Source organism: Malaclemys terrapin, chromosome 6, assembly GCF_027887155.1.
Source record: "Malaclemys terrapin pileata isolate rMalTer1 chromosome 6, rMalTer1.hap1, whole genome shotgun sequence".
Taxonomy (NCBI): domain Eukaryota; kingdom Metazoa; phylum Chordata; order Testudines; family Emydidae; genus Malaclemys; species Malaclemys terrapin.
This window is the reverse complement of record NC_071510.1, coordinates 55,238,080-55,261,013: the sequence shown is the minus strand read 5'-3', so window position 1 is coordinate 55,261,013 and position 22,934 is coordinate 55,238,080. Positions and strand designations below refer to the sequence as shown.

The following is a 22,934-nucleotide window of genomic DNA, read 5'->3' as shown; positions in this document are numbered from 1 at the left end:
TCAGTCCAAGGAGCAAGGGGCTGGCTGCGGGCAATGGAGCAGGGGCAGGATCGCTACCTCTCTGGGACGGGAGCCAGTTGCTCTTTTGTGTTCTCTTCCTGCCTTCTGGTGTTGGCTTGGGTTATTGTACCTGACTCGGCACTGTGTGATTTCCCCTGCAGCTGATGCCTTCCTCCCTGCCCACGGGCATGCAATTATGCGTTTTTAAAAAAAAGTGTTAATTTTGTTTTCAGTTAATCTTAGGCATTAACTGTGATTGACAGCCCTACATCTGGGTGTACAAAACACCATAGCGGATGCCCTCCGCAGACGCTTCTCACAAGATTGCAAATGGGAGATAGATCCCACTATACTCGTCTGAATATTTCAATGTTGTTGCCCTACAAATAAGCCTGTTTGCCACAGCCAAGAACAAGAAGTGCTCCCAGCTCTGCTTGGCACCCTGGGAGATGCCTTTCTCCTTCACTGGAGTCCAGGCCTTCTGTATGCATTTCCCCTGATATTCAAGGTGCTGTTGAAGGTAAAGGAAAGCCAAAGTTATTCTCATAGCTCCAACATGGCAGAGACAAATGTGGTTTCCTTAATCAGTTCACTGTTTTGTCAACCGATTGCTCTCTGGACTGTCCCCCATCTTTTCTCTCAGGATGCTGGTCAAATCCGTCACCCCAACCTTGGGGTTCTCTAGTTCAAGGCAAGGCTGATTGATGGTTTGCGTGGTTAGAAACAACCTGTTCCGAGGATGTAAACAAAGTGCTGTTACATGGCAGGAAACAATTTACTTGTGACACATATCCCCAAAACTGGATGAGATTCAAACACTGGTGTGACCTAAAACATCTTCCCTTTCCTACATCTTCACCATTATCATATGTATTAGATTATATCTTAGAACTAAAAAGGACAGGATTAAGATCCATAAAAGTGCATTTGGTAGCTATTACCGTCTTCCATTGTATGATAGAGGGTTTTTCTGTCTTTGCTCATCCTACAACAGAGGTTTCTCAAGGGACTGGACAACCTCTTCCCACAAATCAAATGCCCTACATGGGACCTCAACTTGGTACTTGGGTGTCTTACAAGGCCTTCCTTTGAATCTATGGCAACCTTCTCCCTTCTACAGCTGTCTATGAAAACTGCATTTCTGTTAGCCATTATTTCTGTTTGAAGAGTGGGTGAGATAAGGGCTCAGATGCCATACCCTGCCTTCTTTAAGAAGAAGGTCTCACTCTGTCCGCATCCCAAGTTCCTGCCAAAGGTATCTTTGAACTTCCACATAAATTAACGTATCCACCTTAGTTTTCTTCCCTATGCCACACTAGGATAAAGGAGATGCAACATTAAATAAACTTTGATGTTAATGCCCTCTCAACCTTTTACTTAGGAGCAAGCCCTTGAGGAAGTCTCCCAGGTTTTTTCTCTCCATTGTGGACAGTGGTCTCCAATTTCCAAGCAGAGACTCTTGATGGATATCTGGCTGCATTGCCTACTGCTATCACTCTCATGATCTTCAACCTCCATCTAGAATATTAACTCACTCTACAATCACTCTGTATTTCAGTATCCTTTCTTGAGAACGTTCTCAACAGACTTATGTGGAGCTGCAACTTGGACGTCCATTCATACATTTGCTGAAGTGTCTAATGCCACAGCTTCTGATGCCATATTTGGCTCTTCTGTTCCATCTTCAATCTTAGACTCCAAAGTCTCACCCTTGTGTAGAGGGTACTGCTTGATAGTCGCCTGGAGTGGAACTCCCATGGGAAATTGCTTGAAGAAGAAAAAGGTTACTCACCCTGTTCTGTAACTGTGGTTCTTCAAGATGTGTCCCCTATGAGTACTCCACTACCTTCCCCTCTGCTTTGGAGTTCTTTACAACAGACTCCATAGTAGTAAAGGAACTGAGGGTGGTTCATCCCTTCATCTATATAGCCTCGGTGCAGGGCATGAGGCTGTGGCGGGTGCATGCAAGGGCCGAACAGACACTGCTACCTAAAATCTCTAATCTGAGGTGCATAGGATTGGAGCACCCATGCGGCGGGGAAGGGGACATCTTGAAGAATCACAGTTACTGCATAGGTGAGTAAACTCTTCCTGCTTTATTTCACAACAGATTGAGGACACACTAAGTGCATTAAGTCTAAATGGATTTCATCACTAGATGCTGGCTTGCCCTCTCCTTTAGAATCACCATCTTGAGCTAACTTTCTAGTTTGCTAGCAAATACCTTGTGATCATCTTGGGAACAACATAAATCCACACAGCCAATCTGTTCAGCACCAGAATCAGCATTGTCACAAAGCTTGCACGAAGGCTCTGGTAATGGGAAGAAATTCTTGTCTGATACATACAACATCTATTTTTATTTTCTGTCCTGCTGCTGTGTTGAGCATACATGCTCACAAATTTTACAGCATCTTTTTTTTTAACTCAGGCTAATTCTAATTTAGAATGGTCTCTGACCCACAGTGCCCGCTAACTGTTGTGCATAGTTTGGTATTTGTTCATTTTCCCTTTGTGATGGTTGAATGATTAACATTGGTTGCTACTTCCCATGAGTTATGCTTTCCATCCGAAATAATGGATCTGTCAGAGAGGTAAGGCAAAACTTAGCTTTTTTTTTAATCTGTATTTTTAGCTTATTCCTAGTGTGACTTAACTGATCTGACCAGCCTGTGCTCCTCTAGTATTCTCTAGGCTTGGCTCATCTTCCTTCGCAGGTAGTATGCGAAGGAATGTTACATGGGGCTAAAAATGTCCCTCAATGTTAAGTGTTGGTAATTTTCTTAGATACTAATTTGCCTCATGAGGCTGTTGCATAGATCTTTACATCCAGAAGGGACTGCTATGATCAAATAGTCTGACTTCCTGCCTAACGCAGGCCATGAATGTTACAACAGTGTTTTGCTGTTTAGTTATTGCTCAGATGCTGAAATGTTTTGCTCTTCTTTGTAATTAATTATAATGTCTAGAATACCAACATTGCAGCTTTGTATTCCTGTGTTCAGTAAACCTGTGTTATACAGAATTTGTTCTCTTAACAGGTCAGCTTGGTTTCAGAGTGAAATATGTTTGTTTTATACCTTATTGATGTCTTTGACAGGACTTCTTATTTGTGTGAAGCAGGCAAGGGTTGACCAGCAGGTTTATTTTGGGTAGATTCTAGATGACATACATAATACAATACTAAAAATCCCCAAACTTTAACTGGACTTTCACTATGTACCCATTCCTTAAAGGGGATGTCAACTGGCAATCCAATTAGCTTAAAAATTGAAAGTAGTTTCAAGTCCTAAACTTGCCAATTTTTGTGGCTAAAAACCCATTTTTTCTAATTTTGAAAACATTTTCCTTTCTCTTGCTCCAATTGAAACAAAGGAAACTAGCAAAGTAGGAAAAACAGTGAAACTGATAATACACAAGGTGCTGTCACCTTTGCTTGTTGGGTCATGACTTCAATTAAACTACTTGCATGCATTTAGTTAAGCATATGTATAATTGTTTTATGGGTTGGGGGCCCAATATTGTAAGCTTTTCACAACAGGAGCCATATTCTTGTTTCTGTAATGTGTGCAGAACGCTTTTGGGTATGCAAAACCAGTGCTTGTGTTCCTATGTGATATGATGCATCCTGTAATGCTTGTAATGGTCAGGTTTTAAGAAAAATGCTATGGTAGGCAAGCCCATAGAATATATGCAATTCAGGCAAGTGTTACTAAATTAATAAAACAGATATTGGACCTACGTTCACATGGAGAAATGAATGTCTTGTTTCTGCATCTAGCCTTTTTCAGGTGTAAGTGGTGTTTATGGCTTTCCATATTTCACTTAAATTGGCAGTTCTCTATATGATATAAATGTCTGAACAGTTCTGTATCTTAGACCCATACCCCATAGCATACTAAGTTGTCAACCACCCCACCCACATTGTGTGAAATAGATGCAAATTTGTTTTTATACTAAAATCTTCACTAGCAGTCTGTAGCCTTATTTTTATAGAATTTCATATTGGAATATAAAAAACTTAGAAATCTTAATCATACTATGCAAATCACTTCACTTTCAGTGAATCCAATGCAGCTTTAGAAATATTTGATAACTACTATTAGACTTCCTCTTTCCTTACCAAGTTCCTCCTCCATTATAATCTTTTTGTGGTGTTAGTCTTCCTCTCCTGCTAAGATTTGTTTATACTCACTTATATTTTTGTTGTACCCTACTGATTCCCTCTTCAGAGTCTTGTGAGGATTATAGCAAGTTTCCACTCTTGCACTTCTAATGCTAGTCTTCCATTAATATTTTATTGGGTGTAACAGCTAATTACCATTTGGATTTTACATGGATGTTTGTTTACATTATGCTACTGACATTTTGTCATCTCAGAACTTTTGAAACTTGTTTCCATGCTAGCCTAATTCAAATTTTATTTTAGTATCTGTTTCCTACAGTGTACTTTCAAGAACCACCTTTTTGGAGGTGGGCTGAAGAGGCAGTTAAAGATGTGCTGATGCTAAGTATCTGGATTGATTGTGCTGAAGACTGGACTGTGTTCTATGCAACATGTACATTACAGGCAATGACCCTGCAAACTTTCTGAACATGCCTCAAACCTGACCTGCAAGAACTGCTTCTAGTGGTGAGAGTGGCTTATTCCATTGCTGTTCAGTTCCTGATCCCTATGTTTAGTGACAGCTGTGGTGGTGAGCCTATGGGTCTGCTGTAAGCATGACTGAAACTACCAAAGCACTTCATACAAGACATTGAACAGCTATCCAATGGTATATTGTATTTCTGGCCAGTTATGTATATAAGTGGGTGTATATAAGGTAGAAGCTAGAGTTTGACTTCTTTAATAAAGTGCATGGATAGCTCAGTGGTTTGAGCATTGGCCTGCTAAACCCCAGGGTTGTGAGTTCAATCCTTGAGGGGGCCACTTAGGGATCTGGGGCAAAAATCAGTACTTGGTCCTGCTAGTGAAGGCAGAGGGTTGGACTCGATGACCTTTTGAGGTCCCTTCCAGTTCTATGAGATGGGTATATCTCAATATATTATTTATTATATAGTTTATATTCTTGATTACTGTGCCCACTAGATTGTGAGATGATTGGTGAGTCATACTATGATTTTTTTTTTTTTTTAATGGTATCAATGAAGCCATATAAAAGATTCATCATTCACCAAGATTCAGTGTTCTAAGGCCATTTCATAATTAGGGCATCTTTGATTAAAACATCAGTTTCCCTTAATCCTTCCCTCCTACCCACCAACTTAATGGCTTTCTATTAGTGAGAACCAATGTTGGAATTTTAAGAAATATTTTCAAAGAAAGGAGGCCAAATTGGGAACAAAAAGAAATTACACTGAAACTGCACATGCAACTGGGACTTAAAATGAAAATGATAGGCCTCATTTTGTAATTAATCACATTCCATAAATTGGGAGTGATACTAAGATACCTCGCTTAAAAACTCTCATTACACAGAATAAGGGGATCAGTTTTACTTTCGACGTTGTTAGCAAGTCTCTGATCTGTGCTTTGGCTGGCTTTTAAAACTGGAGCCTTTAACAGTTCCAATCCCACAAGTTGATTTTTGTTTTTGTTTCTGCTAACAGTGCTGTGATAATGTAAATTCAGCAATAAGAGATACTCATTTACTGTGGACATGTGAACACAGATAAACATCCTTCAGTCTCTTCTGGGGCTAAATACATGCTAAAAAGTTTATAGGATAAACAGTGATGCTTCAGTTTAATGTTTTTTTGGGGGGCAAGCTATGAAAATGGTGGGTCAACAACAATCCCATCCATGTGATGCTCCAAGACACTGAAGCTAACTTAATTAAATCTTTTATTGACTGCCAATGGAATGCTAAACACACTCCTTCACACCATAGTATATGTAGTATTAAAACAATAGGAGACATGATTATGGCTAGACAAAAGTCTCGAAGCACTCCTCTTCTGTTATGTCCAAACTGCATATCAAAAAAGGGAATTAGACCAGCCCCTAGGGTATCTCTAGAGTGCAAACAATCCCCAAAACAAACCAAAACCCATGGCACCAAGTCTCAGAGCCTGAGCTTACAGACTTGAGCTCGTGGGGCTTGCGCTACAGCACTAAAAACAGCAGTGTGGACATGTCCACTTGGCTGGATTGATTCAAAGTGTCCTGGCCAGATGACATTCCATTTGTAATAATTTAAGAAGCCTACAGAACAATATACCCACCCTCTTGTATTCAAAAGATCTTTGTGTCAACCTGCTGCATTCATCCTAGTGGTGTCATGTAGAGATTAATTCTACTCCTAGAATCGGAGATGCTATAGCCAGCATTTCTTTGGTGCTCCCTGCTATTTGAGAACTGAGAGCCAACCTCAACTGCCCTGTGCCAGATAAGTATTTACAGCCATTAAAGCTTAGATTTTTTTTTTTTTTTAAGAATATATTTCAGATCAGTCTGGCTGATTTGAGACAGAACAAGGGATGTGTTTGCCCATGTTGAATCTCTAGTTGGAGACCTCTCTATATATTCTAGATCACCACAAGGCCCACAGGAGAAAAGGAAAAGCAGTCATCTGATAGTATGATAGGAATTATGGGGAATCGGAGTGTTGTGTGTGTTGTTTTTTTGTCAGCCCCCTTCCTTCTCCCTCTGGACATGTTGAGGCCTTCCTTTGTGTCTTACCCTTAGACCAGTGATTCTCAAACTATTGTACTGGTGACTCCCTTCACATAGCAAGCCTCTGAGTGTGACCCCCCCCTCCCTTATAAATTAAAAACACTTGTCTATATATTTAACACCATTATAAATGCTGGAGGCAAAGTGGGGCTCGGGTGGAGGCTGACAGCTCGCGACCCCTCCCCCCATGTAATAACCCTGCGACCCCCTGAGGGGTCCTGACCCCCAGTTTGAGAACCCTTGCCTTAGACAATTCCTACATGAGTTATGCAGGAGGCTTTCTTCCCCAACTGGTTGTGTGGTGGTAATGAATTCACATCCTCCAATAGACAAAGTTATATCTCTCGAGCTCTCAGCTGAGGCTGGATCACAGATCCTTCAACTCTAAAACATAGGCCTCTGTGGTAGCAAATGGTCCCACAAAAGTCCTGTTTCTTGAAACAGGTATGAGTAGTAGGGGACAGGTGTGGTTAATTAAAGGGAATCTCATGTGGGGCAAATTCCTATGTATATTGGTTTTATATGTACTAGGAGGCAATATTAGTTTATAAACCAGTCATGTCTGGAGCCCAGAACCAACAATAATCTTTTATTTTTAGCTTTTAGTTGCCTCCTGCTGGACTTGTAGAGACTGGTCCTCATCAAAGAGCTGTCAAGGTACCTGTTGGTAAACATCTCTTGTTTTCCTCCTTCATTAAATAGGAGAGATCCTGAAACTGGAAAAGTGAGACTTACAACTCTCCCCCTCCTCCCCCATTTAAAGTAAACTCCGTATAAACACCATGCTGAAACCTGCTGAAAGGGGGACCAATAAGTCAGCTTTCAAGAGCCTGAAATAAAAGTATAGGAGAGAGAAACAATTATCTAGCAGCCCTGCAAAGAGAGGCAGACTGGTGTGGAGCTGGTTTGAGAAGAAATTGACTGCTTTTGAGTCTCTGGTAAAGGAAAATGCTGAAGAGAGGGGGAATCTTCCTATGTGTCAGAGCCCTCTGGTGAAGACCCCTTACGCCCGTCCCTCCAAAACAAACTATCAGCCTTATAAATATTTCTCATGTCTGTCTTTGAAATGCCAGCCAACAGAGCATCCTCTGACAATGCTGAGCATTTCTCCAGAGTCAGATTTTGCATTCAAAAGGTCAGTGCTGTTAATATGTACCTTGCTAAAAGTGAAGTTCTCATAGTAATTGCTGGTTTACAGAGGTCTCAATTGAAGTACTTATTTTTCCATAGTCCCATATTTTATTAATGTTATGAATAGTATAATTTATTTCCTAGAATTCATTCTCTTGTTAGAAGAACAAAACGTAGGATGACTTCAGCTTGTAAAGCGTGGCTACATAACATAGCTTTAAATACTGGAATCAAAACTATTTAGCATCACTGCTGGAATAAATTTAGGGGGTTTTTTTGTTTTGTGTTGGTGTTTTTTAAGATGCATTTTATTGTTTGCTGAAATTTCAGGGCTGGTATTTGTCATATCCCTCATGGTCATTGTGATGTGACAAGCTAGGCTTACAGCAAGGAGAGGGTCTAGCACAAAGAATAGAACTTCTTTCTTCTCCTTTTCCCACTGATGCTATTAATACTGAACAGAAATGGCTTGTATGTGGCCCAAACAGTATCCATTTGAGACAGCAGTCTGTCAAAAGCCTAGGATGTGTGCAGGAGTAAGACTGGATATAGGGGGAAGAAATGAAGCTGACTTGTGCCTGCTGCTTTCTAAAACATGTCATGTAGGATTGCATTGTTGTTTGACTTCTGTTTTCAGTTCACAATTTTAAATCAAGTACCTTTTCCCTCTCGGCTGAATTTTTACTTTGAAAATGAATGAGAAGACCAACTCTAGCTGTGGGTGAAAAATCCTTTTGAGGACCCCGGCCAAGCTGCTGCCAGCCAAAGGAAAGAATGAGATACATTTAACAAAATAAATAAAGCCACTCATTCTTTATTAGTTGTATTTTACATTTATTTTTTACTTTACTGGATCTGTTGTGATAGCACAAGGAGCCTTTGTCATGTTGTCATTAGCTCTGTTAAGTGTAGCTAGTGCCATAGATGTTTACTACCCTTAAAGTCCCTTTAGAAGCTAAAAATTGAGTTTGTTGCTATTGTTCAATAACTTTTGTTTTAATAGACACCAATTTTGAATTTACATCAATCCAAACAGTGATTCAGTATGAAAAGATCACTCACTCCTAGAGAAAGAGAAAGCTGGTCAATAGGATCCTTCTGACTACCGGGTCCAAAGAGGAAGGTGGGAATGTGACATTAGTAGCACTCACCTTACTGTCTTGCTGTCTGGAAGAGAACAAGGCACCATAATACTTTGGCGCATGTAGAGCAAAAAGACATCAGTAGCACTGATGAATATGGAGTGTGGGATATAAAGCTGCCGCCTCCTCTAAAGATCTGTTCCACTCTTGCATGTTGGGCACAAAACAGAAAAATATATCTGCATGATAGGAACCTACCTTCTTGGTGTCATTGTGGGAATACTGTATCCCAGCTATATCCTTAATTGTGCTGTCTCTTTTGTGCTAAAGTATTAAAGGTAGACTGCAGAGCAAAAATGATTGTCAAGTGAGAGTATCATGTTTCTCTGTGAAGAGTAAAGTGTGACTGATGGACAAAGTTGGTATTTGATTATAGAAAAGTTAGGCAATGATGGCTGTTTGTAGTTCTAATACCCCTAGAGGGCTGATGACTAAACGGAATATTAGATACTTGTATCACTGGAATTAGTATCAAAAGGAAAATCTATTATTACAACTCCAAATACATGTGAGCTGAGACAGCATGTTTTTTGCTAGAGCTTTGTATTTAAATAGCTCTATCTTGGCTGACAGAACACCTGCATCAGCTTGATCCATCAGAAATGTAAAACATTACCTCCTCACTACACACACTCTACCATTTTTCAATTCCTCTGCAGGGTGGGAAACAAAGCAGGTTCTGGAATTACCCTCTGTCATGTTCTAAGAAATCCTTATTTTAAAATGGCAAATAAGTTATTTATCTCTAGCTTGCCAGCAGCATTTAATAGGTTTTAGCTGTAGAAGCTTTCAGTACCAAATGAGTCTTCCCACATAACTACATATCCCTAAAATTGCATAATGTGAGAGCCAAAATCTAAGAGTCAATGAATGAATTAAAAATATAAAAATAAAGGGGATGGTTAAAAGCAGAAAATAATATTCAGAATCAAAATTCAGTGTGGTCATAATACCATGTAGTGTTTTTACATTTTATAAAAAGAACAACAGGAGTACTTGTGGCACCTTAGAGACTAACAAATTTGTTAGTCTCTAAGGTGCCACAAGTACTCCTGTTCTTCTTTTTGCGGATACAGACTAACACGGCTGCTACTCTGAAACCTTACATTTTATAAAGAGCCTTAATCTCAATGCTACAACGAGAGAATTTATATACTCCGCTAAATTTACCTGTCAAGCTGAAAATTCAGCATTTCTAGAGTAAGGCTAATTGTTATGCAAGACACGTTCAGGCTTCCTAGGAAATGTCTAATGAATTAGATCATTATGTATGCAAAGTCCCCTATAGAAAATTAATTAATCAGGCCAAATTTAGCTGGGGGTAAATAAAGAGTAACTAACTCTTTAGTTACACCAGTGTAACTTTAGTGCAAAATTTGGGGCTAATTTGCTCCTTCCAAATGAAAAGGAAATAACCCTGTAACAGTTCTTTTTTGGGAACTGCTTTATGAAATATTTTTAACTCGGAAGATTATTGCAATCTGTGATACTTGTTTTTCACACATTTTGCATTTTTATCAGGTTTTCACTACCAAACAACAAATGGAAGAGAATGCGTTTTAAGGGGGTTTTATGTTAAATAGAATGCCCATTTGTAGAACTCACTTTAAAAACATTTTTAATAATCCAAGTTTAGAATAAGATGCCCTTCAAATAAAACTAAAAGTAGCACAATTTCCTTCTTGTAATGTCATCTTCTTTGAGTCAGTAAAATAAAACATTCAGCACTGGTTCCTATTCAGATATCCACAGAAATACTGTAGAAATAAAGAAAGCACTCCTAAATTTTTTTTTGCATTGTTAATTACCATAGTTTTAATATTTTTAAACAATAATAAAAAAGGATTTGCATCACTGACAAGGCAGGTATTAATATGAGTTTGTAGAATTCCATACAGTATCTGCTAAATAAACATGTTTGGCAGCTTAGCAAATATCATATGATTGCAGCATCCATGATTTTAATTAAAACAGTGATTTCTTCCTCTGTAAAGAGTTTGTAAACCAGAATAGCACTGTACCAGGTTCTGGATGGAATCAGAGCCCATGGGTTTAAGAAAGTATATTTAGTGCATGACTCCAGTACAGAACTGCCAAAATCAAACGATTGTCTCCTTTGAGTTTCTTTTGACTGAATGAAGGCCCAGCAATGACTGCTGGTTAGAAGGAACACTGATGGATTTTGGAATTAGGAGTATCACCCTCTGATTGGTCCGACGCCATTCGTTGTATAATCTACAGTGGTACCTAAATGACACCTGGCGGAAGATCAAGAGAGAATAGATTATTAAATTTAAAAATGCTTGGTGTCCTAGAATGAAATAAATTAGAAACAAAAAATAAACACTCCTGGGAGTCTGTGGAAAAAATTTAAATCAGAATGGGGGGTTGCTAAAGTTTGAGAACCGCTGTTCTATCTGTAATGAATTGTACTGAATGCTAGTATGTTTATTTTCCGCTCCCCTGTGCTACCCATCCCCATTAGCTGCTGTCCACTCATTCCAATTATTACCAGCCTAATGGTTGGTAAAAACTGTAGCGAGATGACAATCTGAGGCTAGAAACAACTGTTGCACAGATTGCATCACAAGTTTTCAGCAGCAGGGAAGTGGAGTTGCTCGGGATAAAACCCGGGCCAGAGTCCATTCCTATCTCCCCACAGCTGGAAGCACTCACAATCTTACAAACTAGCTCTCTCTCCTGTCTGGGAACAAGCCACTTCCATAAGTATTAAAATTATTGGCAGCAACTTGGAAACAAATGAATCTGACATATAGCTTAATGCTGACAGTTGAGACGCTGATAGTAAATTCATTGTGAAGATCTGCAAGTAGCTCACAGGTAGGCACATATATAAATAATGACTGAGGCTTATGCTCTCCTGCTTCTAATCCCCTCCCCCCCCTTTTTTTTTTTCCAATTAATGTGTCAGACTCCACAGAAGATACAGTAGTTGAGCACCATGTTGCAGAACTGCCAGTTCTCATCATGGCAGCATGAGTATTTCAATTTAGGGAGCCGTTTGTTTGGGGTTTTTTTAAGTTGCTCAGGAGCTCCAGAAAAGCTGGTGATTGTTTGACTTTTACCTGCACTAAAAAGGGCCACCTTTGTTTTGAGTGGAATTGAAGCCAGATTGCCCTCAGGTGAGATGGCCAACATTTCCCTTCAGATTTTGCAAGAGGAAGTGTGGTTGCCCTTGTAAAGATAGGCACTAGTACTCTGTGTTTTGGATGAGTTTGAAGCCAAATTAATGTCAGTGCAGATGACCACTTTTATTCACTAGGTGTGGCCTAGGCCTGAGGGGTAACATGGTACAAAGAATGAGACTATGGGGTGGGGGTAGGGAGAGAGGGGAACTTGGAGGAAGGCTATGGGGATGAGGAATATATGGGAGCCGGGCAGCAGACTGGAAGTAATGGGAGACTAGAGAGGAAAGCACAGGCAGAGGATTGAGTGGCTTGCCAGGAAAAGGCAGGGAGCAGGTGAGTGATAGCAAAAAAAAAAAAAAAAAAAAAGAGATAGAAAATGGCAGTAACTCACCCTAGGGATAAGAAGAGGGTAAGTGGAGGTCCCCTCTGAGAAGAGAGGGGAAAGGCCCATATTTTTGTGTCTATCCATTTTCAGCCAGAAATTATCAACAAACTGGGAATGGGGCTTCCAAACATCTAAAGACCCACTACCGTTTCAACTGGATGCAAAACACTTCACCTCCTGTCTTACGTACATGTTTAGCAATAACCGTGTGTTAAAAGCTATTGTGTTCCATCCCTCACATGGATGCATTAGCAGTAGTGAGAGAAGTGATTGTGGCGTAGATACTGACAGCTGGCTGCAGTTTTTGCACACACAATTACCTTATATGTATTTAGCACTGAAGGCAATGGTATCAGACCCTTTATTTGTGAAGTGTATTGGTAATACATGACTGTAATATAGTACTCTTGAGCCGTGGGTGGGAACTGCCTGTACACTGATGACAGACACCTTGTCATTGCTATCCAGGAGCTATGGAGTGAAATTAAAGACACTATATCTGGAAATGACACACACAGTCTGGGGAGAGGGAGGGACAATAGGAAGGTACTGCTGTTTGTTTACACAGAGCTTGCAATATACTCAGTCTATGGCTGCGTAACTGTCAAAGGAAGCTACTCATGTCCTTACTCTAGGAGCTGCAAGTAAGCATCCAGGGCAGATTGCCAGGAGGATTTGGGGAATATAAATGATAAAATAAGAGCTAAGTGATGCAAATGTCTCCTTCAAAGCTGTCTTGAGTTAGCTATCTCAATATAAAATCCTAGTGGAGACAAGGTATACACAGCATTTATCTCAGTAGAGCTAGTCAAGGTCAATCCTATATCCCCCACCTGTGGTTTACCTCAACTAGCTACTATGTCTGTCTTCTCTCCACTAGGATTTTACTGAGTTAGTTATCTGGTGTAAAAACACAGCTTTTTGCAGTGGAGACATAGCCTATATCTCCATTTTCACTGAACACATGAACATACATGAGGTCTCTAAATGGATGAGTGTGCTAACAGCAGGAGAAGGCACATTGGAATGAGGTAAAGAACTTGATCTGAAATGAATGGGCAGAATTCAGAATAAATTCTGGACAGAAAACACAAGAACTCCTCTAGACAATCTGGATTTTAGCTCAGGACTTGCTTGAAGCTGCAGAGAACTATTCTGGAATAGCTGCATTGTTAACCCAGGCTGGAACTGTTTGAAGACATTTTCACAGGATATCCTACTTAAGATTGACAGCTTGTTTATGATGGGTTCTTGCCTTAGGGCAGTTTCCAAGTGATGTTAGCTAGTAAATTTCAGTGACAGTGAGGGCTGCCCACCATTGCATTTCTCAGAGAAGCCATTTTATGAGACACGAAACTCCTGAGGTGCTACATAAAATGTATGTTTTTTACATCAGTCACTGGCATACTAAGCATCTTTGTCTTTGGACTTGGATAGCAAGGGTTGGGGGAATCCATCTTCAAAGCTCACTTAGGTGCTTTGTGAACTCGTTCAGATAGGCATTTGTTTTTAATATTTTTAAACAGCAATTACATTGTTTTGCAAACTAGAGGATTAAAATAATACTCTGATATACACCTTATCCAATCCCACAGAAGTCAGAGGCACTACTCAGGGTGTAAGTTAAAGCAGAATTTGGCCCTAAATTCTTGTCTTAAATAGAAAGCTTGCAGATCTTCCTACTCAAGCACACAAGCATTTTTTGTGTATAGGTCACAGAGATATTGACTAAATTCAGAAGAAAAGCAATAGTCTTTCTGGGACACACTGACTGTTACATTTGCAAGGAAGCTATTTTACTCTATCCCTAAGAACCTCTCTACCAAAAAAGTGTCTCGCGTTGGCAGCCCATTAAGCTCTTGGTTCACTGAGGTGTAGTGGTGTATAAATAACCCATATGCCAGTTTTGGATTATAGAGAAAATTAAACTGATTGGTTGGAAGTAAAATGAAATTTTGTTTACTTTTTCCAGAACCTTAAGGAGCATCACTGTGCTGCACATATACTTTATCCTGAAGTGATAAGAATATTCCTTCCCTGGCTCTCTAACCACAGTGCAGATTCGCCTATGTTCCTATCTTTCAGATTAGGATGGATCGGCTGATGGCGCTTTTTATTCTGGTAACACAAAGATAGGCTATATAGAAGTGCATGGTGCTCTGTAGCAAGAGTAAAGATAATAGGGCCAAGATTTTTCAGAAGTTATGTGATCACACTGGGGATAGGCTTGATTTTTGGAAGTTGAGTGGCCAATACCCTCTGAAAGTCAAGCCCTTTTAAGGTGCTGTAGTTAGGCAGCCAAAATCATAGTTGCTTTGAAAATCTTGACCTTTCCAGAGGAACTTACTGTCTTGCTGATAAAGTATTCTAAAATGCTTTGCATATAGACAGTGCCTTTCAGCTAAGCATGTCGAGCCACCTTACAAAAGTATTTAAGTCTTACAACCTGTCTGTACAGAAACATTACAGCCATATTGTAGATGGTGAAAACTGAGGCACACAGCACCTAAGTGACCTGCTCAAACTCATTCTGTGTAGCAGTGCTTCAATGAGACCCCAGTCCTGGCTCCTTGGCTTCCTTCTTCTAACCACTCAATTCACTTCCTCTGAAATGGGAGGTGTGACATTGCACTCTATATGATTTTATGAAAATATGCTAATGAGTGTGAATATAATGTAACTGGAATATGCTTCATGCAAAAGGTCTCTTGTAAGGTATCATTACAAAGCTTATAATCTACTGAGTGTGCTCATCCTATTTGTATGAATGTATCATTCTTGTATCTGAAATTAGGAATATAAAATTTAACTCTGAGGTCCTATTGTAGTTATGCAAAGTATGGGCCATTACTGGTGGCTTGGAATCTTGATGGCTCCCATTAACCAGGACAATTGATTGTAGATGGCTCTGTATACTTGTAAGTATTCTTGTATATGTGTTTGCTGGCAAGTTGGCAATGAAGACCGTGGCTACACTCAAAACTTCAAAGAGCTGCCATGGGAGTGCTCCCGCAGCAGCGCTTTGAAGTGTAAGTGTGATCGTGTGCCAGCACTGGGAGAGACCTCTCCTAACACTGCAGGTACTCCACCTCCACGAGGGAATTAACTTACAGCGCTGGGAGCCGTCCTGTTTACGCTGCCGCTTTACAGCGCTGTAACTTGCTGCGCTCGGGGGGTTTTTTCACACCCCTGAATGAGAAAGTTGCAGCGCTGTAAAGCGCCAGTGTAGCCAAGCCCGAAGTCTTAGTGACATGATCATGTCCCCTCAACTGGACTCTATCTTTAACCTGGTGCTTTTCCATTTAGAAGGAGGGGTGGGACAAAGGATTGCCACCTTGTGCAAAAGGTATATAAGGGGGTGGAACAGAACCAAGGGGCTATAGTAATGAGAAATCCACTAGCTAACATCTGAGCTGGAACAAGGACTGTACCTGGGGAAAGGATTGGGCCCAGACTAAAAGGAGGCTAGTCTGTCAAAGAAGCTTATTGGAACATCTGAGGGTGAGATTTACCTGCATTTAATTTTTACTGTATTAGGCTTAGACGTGTGTTTTTGTTTTATTTTGCTTGGCAATTTTTGTGCTGTCTGTTATTACTTGGAACCACTTAATCTTTTTGTATTTAATAAAATCACTTTTTACTTATTAATTAACCCAGAGTACGTATTAATATCTGCGGGGGTGGGGGCGGGGGAGGCAAACAGCTGTGCATTTCATTATAGAAGGCAAACAATTTACGAGTTTACCCTGTATAAGCTCTATACAGGGTAAAATAGATTTATTTGGGGTTTGGACCCCATTGGGAGCTGGGCATCTGAGTGCTGGAGACAGGAGCTGTTTCCAGTTAAGCCTGCAGCTTGTGAGGGATGTGGTTCAGACTTGGATCTGTGTTTGCAGCAGGCAAGCGTGTCTGGCTCAAACAAGGCAAGGTACTGGAGTCCCAAGCTGGCAGGGAAAATAGGCTAGAGGTAGTCCCAGCACATAATGTGGCAGTTCCCAAGGAGGTGTCTGTGATCTAACCCGTCACAGGAGTGGTTGCTGTTCTGCAAGGTGAGATACTTTGCCTCCCTCACACATCTACCTCCTGCTGCCCTGAGTAATATAGTGAAATGGATATAGATTTCTCCCCTCCTGTTCTCTCCCCCTCCCCGGTTGAAAAACCACAACTAGGGGGCCACAGTGCAATGAAGATGGTGTATTTCAGTTAAACTGAGCTACATATTGATATCAGGCTCATCACCATAATATCTAAACACTTACCAAAATTTTGAAAGACACACACACTTCTCATTCCATACTGCTAAAGGAGAAACCCTTTTTTAAAAACGAATAATTGATTTTTAAATGTTGTTGGTAAGAATGGCCCTACCCAAGTAGCTTTTAGTAGCTTCAGTTAATTGTTGCAGTAGTTATTTAATGGGCACCCACAGGAGTCCATGCACCAAGAATAATGAAATCTAATTATTCAGCCAAACTATTTTTGCATAGTTCCAAACTCTACTAATTTTGAAATTAAGAAACAAATCCGGCTCCAGTTGGGCTTTCAAGGTGACTTGGATGTATTGTACATAAGTATCGTAGTAATCATCTGAAATCTACAAGCTGTGTGAGGTAGCATCAAATACAAAAACACTCTGCTGCCTAACTTCTAGTGTGCTTTCAACCTCATGTGTTTACAAACTGAAGAATTAAGCCACACTTTCCAAAGGGAAATGTTTGCAGCAACTCAAAGGAACCACTAAGTACAGCACCGAGGACAGAAGGGAGAAACGGCAGACATTTTGGGCAAAATTTGCATGTGTTTTCTTGTGAGAGCTCCCAAATTGGCCTGCAGTTATGCGTATTGGCAACACTGCTGCCAACACCACAAATGGAATGAATGAATCAGGTCACACCTTGCTCAGAGCTATTGCTTGCTTCAGGTTGCCTGCAGCCTCAGTGATGCAACATGGTGTTGGCTTAAGGCTTGTTGGCTGCACTGGAGTTTTTTAGCACAAGTGTGGGTGCATTGCATGGAGGTGGCTATGTTGGTTCAGCTACCTTCCAGCACAGCCAAACCCTTGCATTCTGTTCCCATTTGGAGGGGTATCACGAGCTCAAAATGAGGCTATTTTTTTATATAAATAAATGCTTAGATTCTGAAGCACCGTCCTGCAGCAAGGTGTGGATTCTGTGGCAAATTCCACGGCAGAATACATGGGGCCTCAAGAAGCAGGGATGTGAAAAATATTCTACTAAGATTAAATTTTTACACAAACTCAGCACTTTGAAAAGTATCTGCACTCATAATAGCAGTCAGAAGTCAAATTAGAAGACCATGCTTATGCCAGGGCCATGTGGCAGCCATTTTAAGGCTGCCAGGATCCCATCTTAAATCTCCCTTTTCTCCTCCCCACAGCTTCAATGACAGTTCACTCCTGCAACATCTGTCTGGAACTCTTCTCCCCTTGGGCTTTCTCGTTCCCTCCTGCCATCTCCTATGGGGCTCTGAGTCAGTTATTACCAAATACCAAAGGCAAAGTACCTTTAAGGAAGAGTTCTGTATAGTTTAATTGGGATGAAACCTATAGGTCCCCTACAGACATTACTCTAAAAAATCCTATAAAAGGTAATAGAATATGACATACACCCTACCACATGATCGTTAGATAAACAGTACTTACTAGCGTCCAAAAGAGGTAAATAGTGAAGAGTGCGACAGTGAGTGCAATGAGGCCAACAGCTTCTAGCCTACTACTAAAGTGCAGATGGTCCACCGCTCCCCGCAGACACAACCAGCCAGAGATGGTCGCCAGTGGAGTTATAAACAAGAAGCACACCATGTCTCCAAACAGAGTCCGTTTCTCATGCTGCGGGCCTGGGTTTCTTAGCCACTGCAGAAGGGAATTGAAACAAGAGAAGTGTCAGTAAAAGCTTGTTAGAATGGTATAGAAACATGGCTGTAGTGGTAAGTTTTTATGGAATCTGGTTACCATATCTTGGAGAGGTAGATTTACTACAGCAATAGAAGACTACACTACAGTGCTAGTCCAGTGCAGTATTTCTAATGTAGATATACCCTTAATGTCCTGGGGTGGGTCTATACTTGAAAATTAGATAGACCCAGTTATGTCGCTCAGGAGTGTGAAAAATCCACACCCTGGAGCCACACAGTTAAGCTTACCTAAATCCCCACATAGACAGCGCTAAATCAGCAGAAGAATTCTAGCTACTGCCACTTGGGAAGATGGATCATCTATACTAATGGGAGAACCTCTCCTGTTGGTGTAGGTAGTGTCTACACTAAAGCACAACACCTGTGCTGCTGTAGCATTTCAAATGTAGACTAACCCCTAACCTCAAGGTCACTTAAGCATTAAAATGTTGAGATGTAGTTTGTATAAAAGATATTACAAAATAAGTCTGTTTTAATGTAAAAAGTTAGTTTGTTTTGGTTGCTTCTAGAAATGATTGATTATAACTGTCACCTTGTTCAATTTCCATGGATCCCTGTAATGAGAAACCATAAGGAGAATGTAAAAAGCAACAGAGTCCTGTGGCACCTTTAAGACTAACATTTATTGGAGCATAAGCTTTCGTGGGTGAATACCCACTTTGTCAGATGCATGTAATGGAAATTTCCAGAGGCAGGTATAAATATGCAGGCAAGAATCAGTCTGGAGATAATGAGGTTAGTTCAATCAGGGAGGGTGAGGTCCTCTGATAGCAGTTGGGGTGTGAACATCAAGGGAGGAGAAACTGCTTTTGCAGCAAACAAACCTCGATGCCAACTCTGCCCACATATCTACACCAGCAATACCATCACAGGACCTAACCAGATCAGCTACATCACCACCAGTTCATTCACCTGCACATCCACCAATGTTACATATGCCATCATGTGCCAGCAATGCCCCTTTATGTACATTGGCCAAACTGGACAGTCACTACGTAAAAGGATAAATGGACACAAGTCATATCAGGAATGATAATATACAAAAAACCTGTAGGCGAACACTTCAACCTCCCTGACCACACAATAGCAGATGTAAAGGTAGCCATCTAACAGCAAAAAAAAACTTCAGGACCAGACTCCAAAGAGAAACTGCTGAGCTTCAGTTCATTTGCAAATTTGACACCATCAGCTCAGGATTAAACAAAGACTGTGAATGGCTAGCCAACTACAGAAGCAGTTTCTCCTCCTTCGGTGTTCACACCTCAACTGCTAGCAGAGGACCTCACCCTCCCTGATTAAACTAACCTCGTTATCTCCAGACTGATTCTTGCCTGCATATTTATACCTGCCTCTGGAAATTTCCATTACATGCGTCTGACGAAGTGGGTATTCACCCATGAAAGCTTATGCTCTAATACATCTGTTAGTCTTAAAGGTGCCACAGGACCCTGTTGCTTTTTACAGATCCAGACTAACACAGCTACCCTTCTGATACTTGACATAAGGAGAATGCAAGGAACTAAAGGGAACAGGAGTGGGGATTCTCCTTTTAGAGGTGCCTATCGAAAGATTTTTGTAAGAAGTGTTTAAAAGGTGACCTACAACGAGAGTTACTCAGCATCTGCAACTCCCATTGGTCTCAGTGCTACTGCAGATGTTCACCACCTCACTTCTCCAAGTAAGAGCCTAAAATGGTAAAATCTTTTTATTTCAGCACCATGGCCTAATGGTATGTCCACGCTGCAGCTAGATATCTGTAGCTGGCCCATGCCAGCTGATTCAGGCTTGAGGGGCTCAGATTAATTGTGATGCAGATGTTTGGGTTTGGGCTGCAGCCTGGGCTCTGAGACCCTCCTACCTCACAGGATTCTAGAGCCTGGGTTCCAGCCTGAATCTGTCTACACTGAAATTAAACAGCCTCTTAGCCCAAGCCCCGTGACCCTGAGTCAACTGGCACAGGCCACTCATGGGTTTTTAATTGCAGTATAGATATACTCCTAGTGTCTGCAATTAACCATGCTGTGAAGGGCATTCAACACATAATTTCAGATTCTGTGTCAGGTTAGGCCCTCCCCTCCCTAAGATGTAGCTGACCAACTCACACTATGTGGTGATGGTGTTGGCATGCACCATACTGGGACATTCCATCAAAGCAGGATGTGGCTGGCTGTGGTGCTGGCATTCGGAGAGGTTAAAAATAACAGGAGGGAGCTTTGATCCATTTGCCAAACACGATAAAACCACCGTAAAATGGATTTTTTCATGGCCAGTGGTTTTAATTAAAACTGCTTTTTTACCAACACCGGTTACCGTTTTGTTGCTCGGAGATCGAATGTCCTCAGTGTTTCGTCCATATTTCCTATTTGTGACAGTTCAAATGCATATTCCTTTTGATATTTTATAATAAACCTTTGGAAAGATTTGGTATTTTCTTCCAGATCTCTCAGCAGCTTTTGCACTATCTTTGTTCGCTGATGAAGACCGAGACCATGATGGTTCATGAAGCAAGCACACCAACCCACTGATGGGACGAACACTGATGGCTTTACTGACTTATATTTGTCGTCTTTCGACACTTGCAGAGTACGCAGATGAATTCCAGTTCTAGTGACAATGTACCCATTTTGTCGACATTCAACAACCTAATTATTGAGATCTTTCTCCAGCTCAGGAAATGAAGCGGACCTTGTTAGACATTTTTTCTTGCTTCTTGGCATGTCTTTTAGTGTTGTTTTATTTTTTTGCCATTCTCTTATTTGCTTCTCATTGATACAGAATTCACGAGCAGCAGCGCAATTATTGTTTGCTTCTTCATATTCAACAACTTTAAGTTTAACGCTGCGTGATAAGCAGACCGTTTCCTTTTGATTTCACCATTGTTCATTTTAAATACTAGTATGAAAATAGATTATTATTATAGTTATAGATTTTGTAGGACTTTATATAGGAATGTCACCTGCTTTATCACTGTCAAATTATTATTGTTCTTTGTTTATTTCAAAGCAGCCCTGTAGATTGGCATGTCTGTGGCGATAATAGGTTATTTAAATTTTATTAGAGATTCCATCGATTCTGTGCGTTATATTTTCATATTGGCTCGAGACTTATGAGGTCCATTTGTAGAAATGCATGAAGAGATCAAATTTACACAGTAGCAGACTGACACCAGTGCTATAGTACTATCATTCATTGTATTTTTATGATTGGCTTGTAAGGTGTAGCATTTTGTGAACTGCATGGGTCAAATGTCATGCAGATCTGCAGCACTGCTCTTTCAGTATTCATTTCAAGCCAATCTAGTCCACTAAACAAAGCCTTTGCAACTTTAAAAGGCTGCAGTATTGTGATCAATAAATGGGATGGCAAACTTTGGCTCCTTGCCCGTTAGGGTAAGCCGCTGGTGGGTCGGAACGTTTTGTTTACCTGGAGCGTCCGCAGGCATGGAGCCCCTCAGCTCCCTGTGGCCACGGTTCGCCATGTCCAGCCACTTCCCGCAGCTCTCATTGGCTGGGAACGGCGAACTGCGGCCACAGTGAGCTGAGGGGCTCCATGCCTGAAAACGCCCCAGCTCAACAAAACCACAATATATTAGATATTCAATTAAATGATTCCATAGAGTTTAAAATCATCAAATTTTGGTGTAGACCCATTTATAAGCCAATCCCCGCTCTTCAATGCTTCACTTTTTTACCAAAAATATATGGCTTATGAACGAGTATATACGGTATTTTTTCTTTTTTTAGAAGGGATCTAAAGCCTCATGCTTTAGATCATATGCCAACCACTAACTGACAAGGTTTAGGAAGACATCTCGCCATGGGAAGGTTATTTAATAATGGCCTACTTCAGGATTTCTTGTACCTTCCTATAAAACATCTGGTACTGGCCATTCTCAGAGACAAGATACTGGATTAGACAGACCATCACTCTATTATGCTATTGCAGCACCTATAGTCTTATGCCCCCAGTTACACATGTAAAAGCTCTTACGCAGCACAGGTGTAAGTGACTGGCATGTAGTAATCAATTCTGCTGATGCACAAGAAGGACCAGAATCCAACCACTCTCTCTTATCTCCACAGTGCAAACAGGAGCAAACAGTAGTAAACATTTATGTACCATCAGTAGGCACACTGACTGACGGAACACCCAGGGATCTGTTGTGTAAGAATGTGCCATTTTTCCATAGTTACTTTTCAAAGCAGAGTTGAATTTTAAGCTGTCATCTACCTTAGATAGATTAAACTGAACTCTTGGTCTTCTTCAAAGCTGTTCAATTAACATAGACTTGACTGGCTTCATGTGACTCCACATATTTCAAGTAATTTAAAGATCCAAATACAAACTCCACCACTCACGAATCTGTGGATTTGTGACACTCCTGGAGGACTTTATGTCTACGAGCCAATTAATAGATTACAATGAGACAAATCTCTAACCAGCATAATTTTGCTCCAAAACCATCCTTGGTATTTAAAAGGAAAACTTCACACATGCACAGCTAGCAATTTGAAATT

General features: G+C 40.7%; 1 protein-coding gene across 1 annotated transcript in view; it reads right to left on the bottom strand.

Moving 5' to 3' along the window:
* Positions 1 to 10,033: 10,033 nt before the first annotated feature.
* MARCHF3 (membrane associated ring-CH-type finger 3) overlaps positions 10,034 to 22,934 on the bottom strand; it is a 119,133-nt gene continuing 106,232 nt past the window's right edge. The window contains exons 4-5 of the mRNA XM_054033046.1: positions 18,146 to 18,355; positions 10,034 to 11,207 (exon numbers count right to left, since the gene is read on the bottom strand). Coding sequence (XP_053889021.1) covers positions 11,049 to 11,207; positions 18,146 to 18,355 — 369 coding nt within the window. The 3' untranslated portion in view covers positions 10,034 to 11,048. The remainder of the gene's footprint in view (positions 11,208 to 18,145; positions 18,356 to 22,934) is intronic.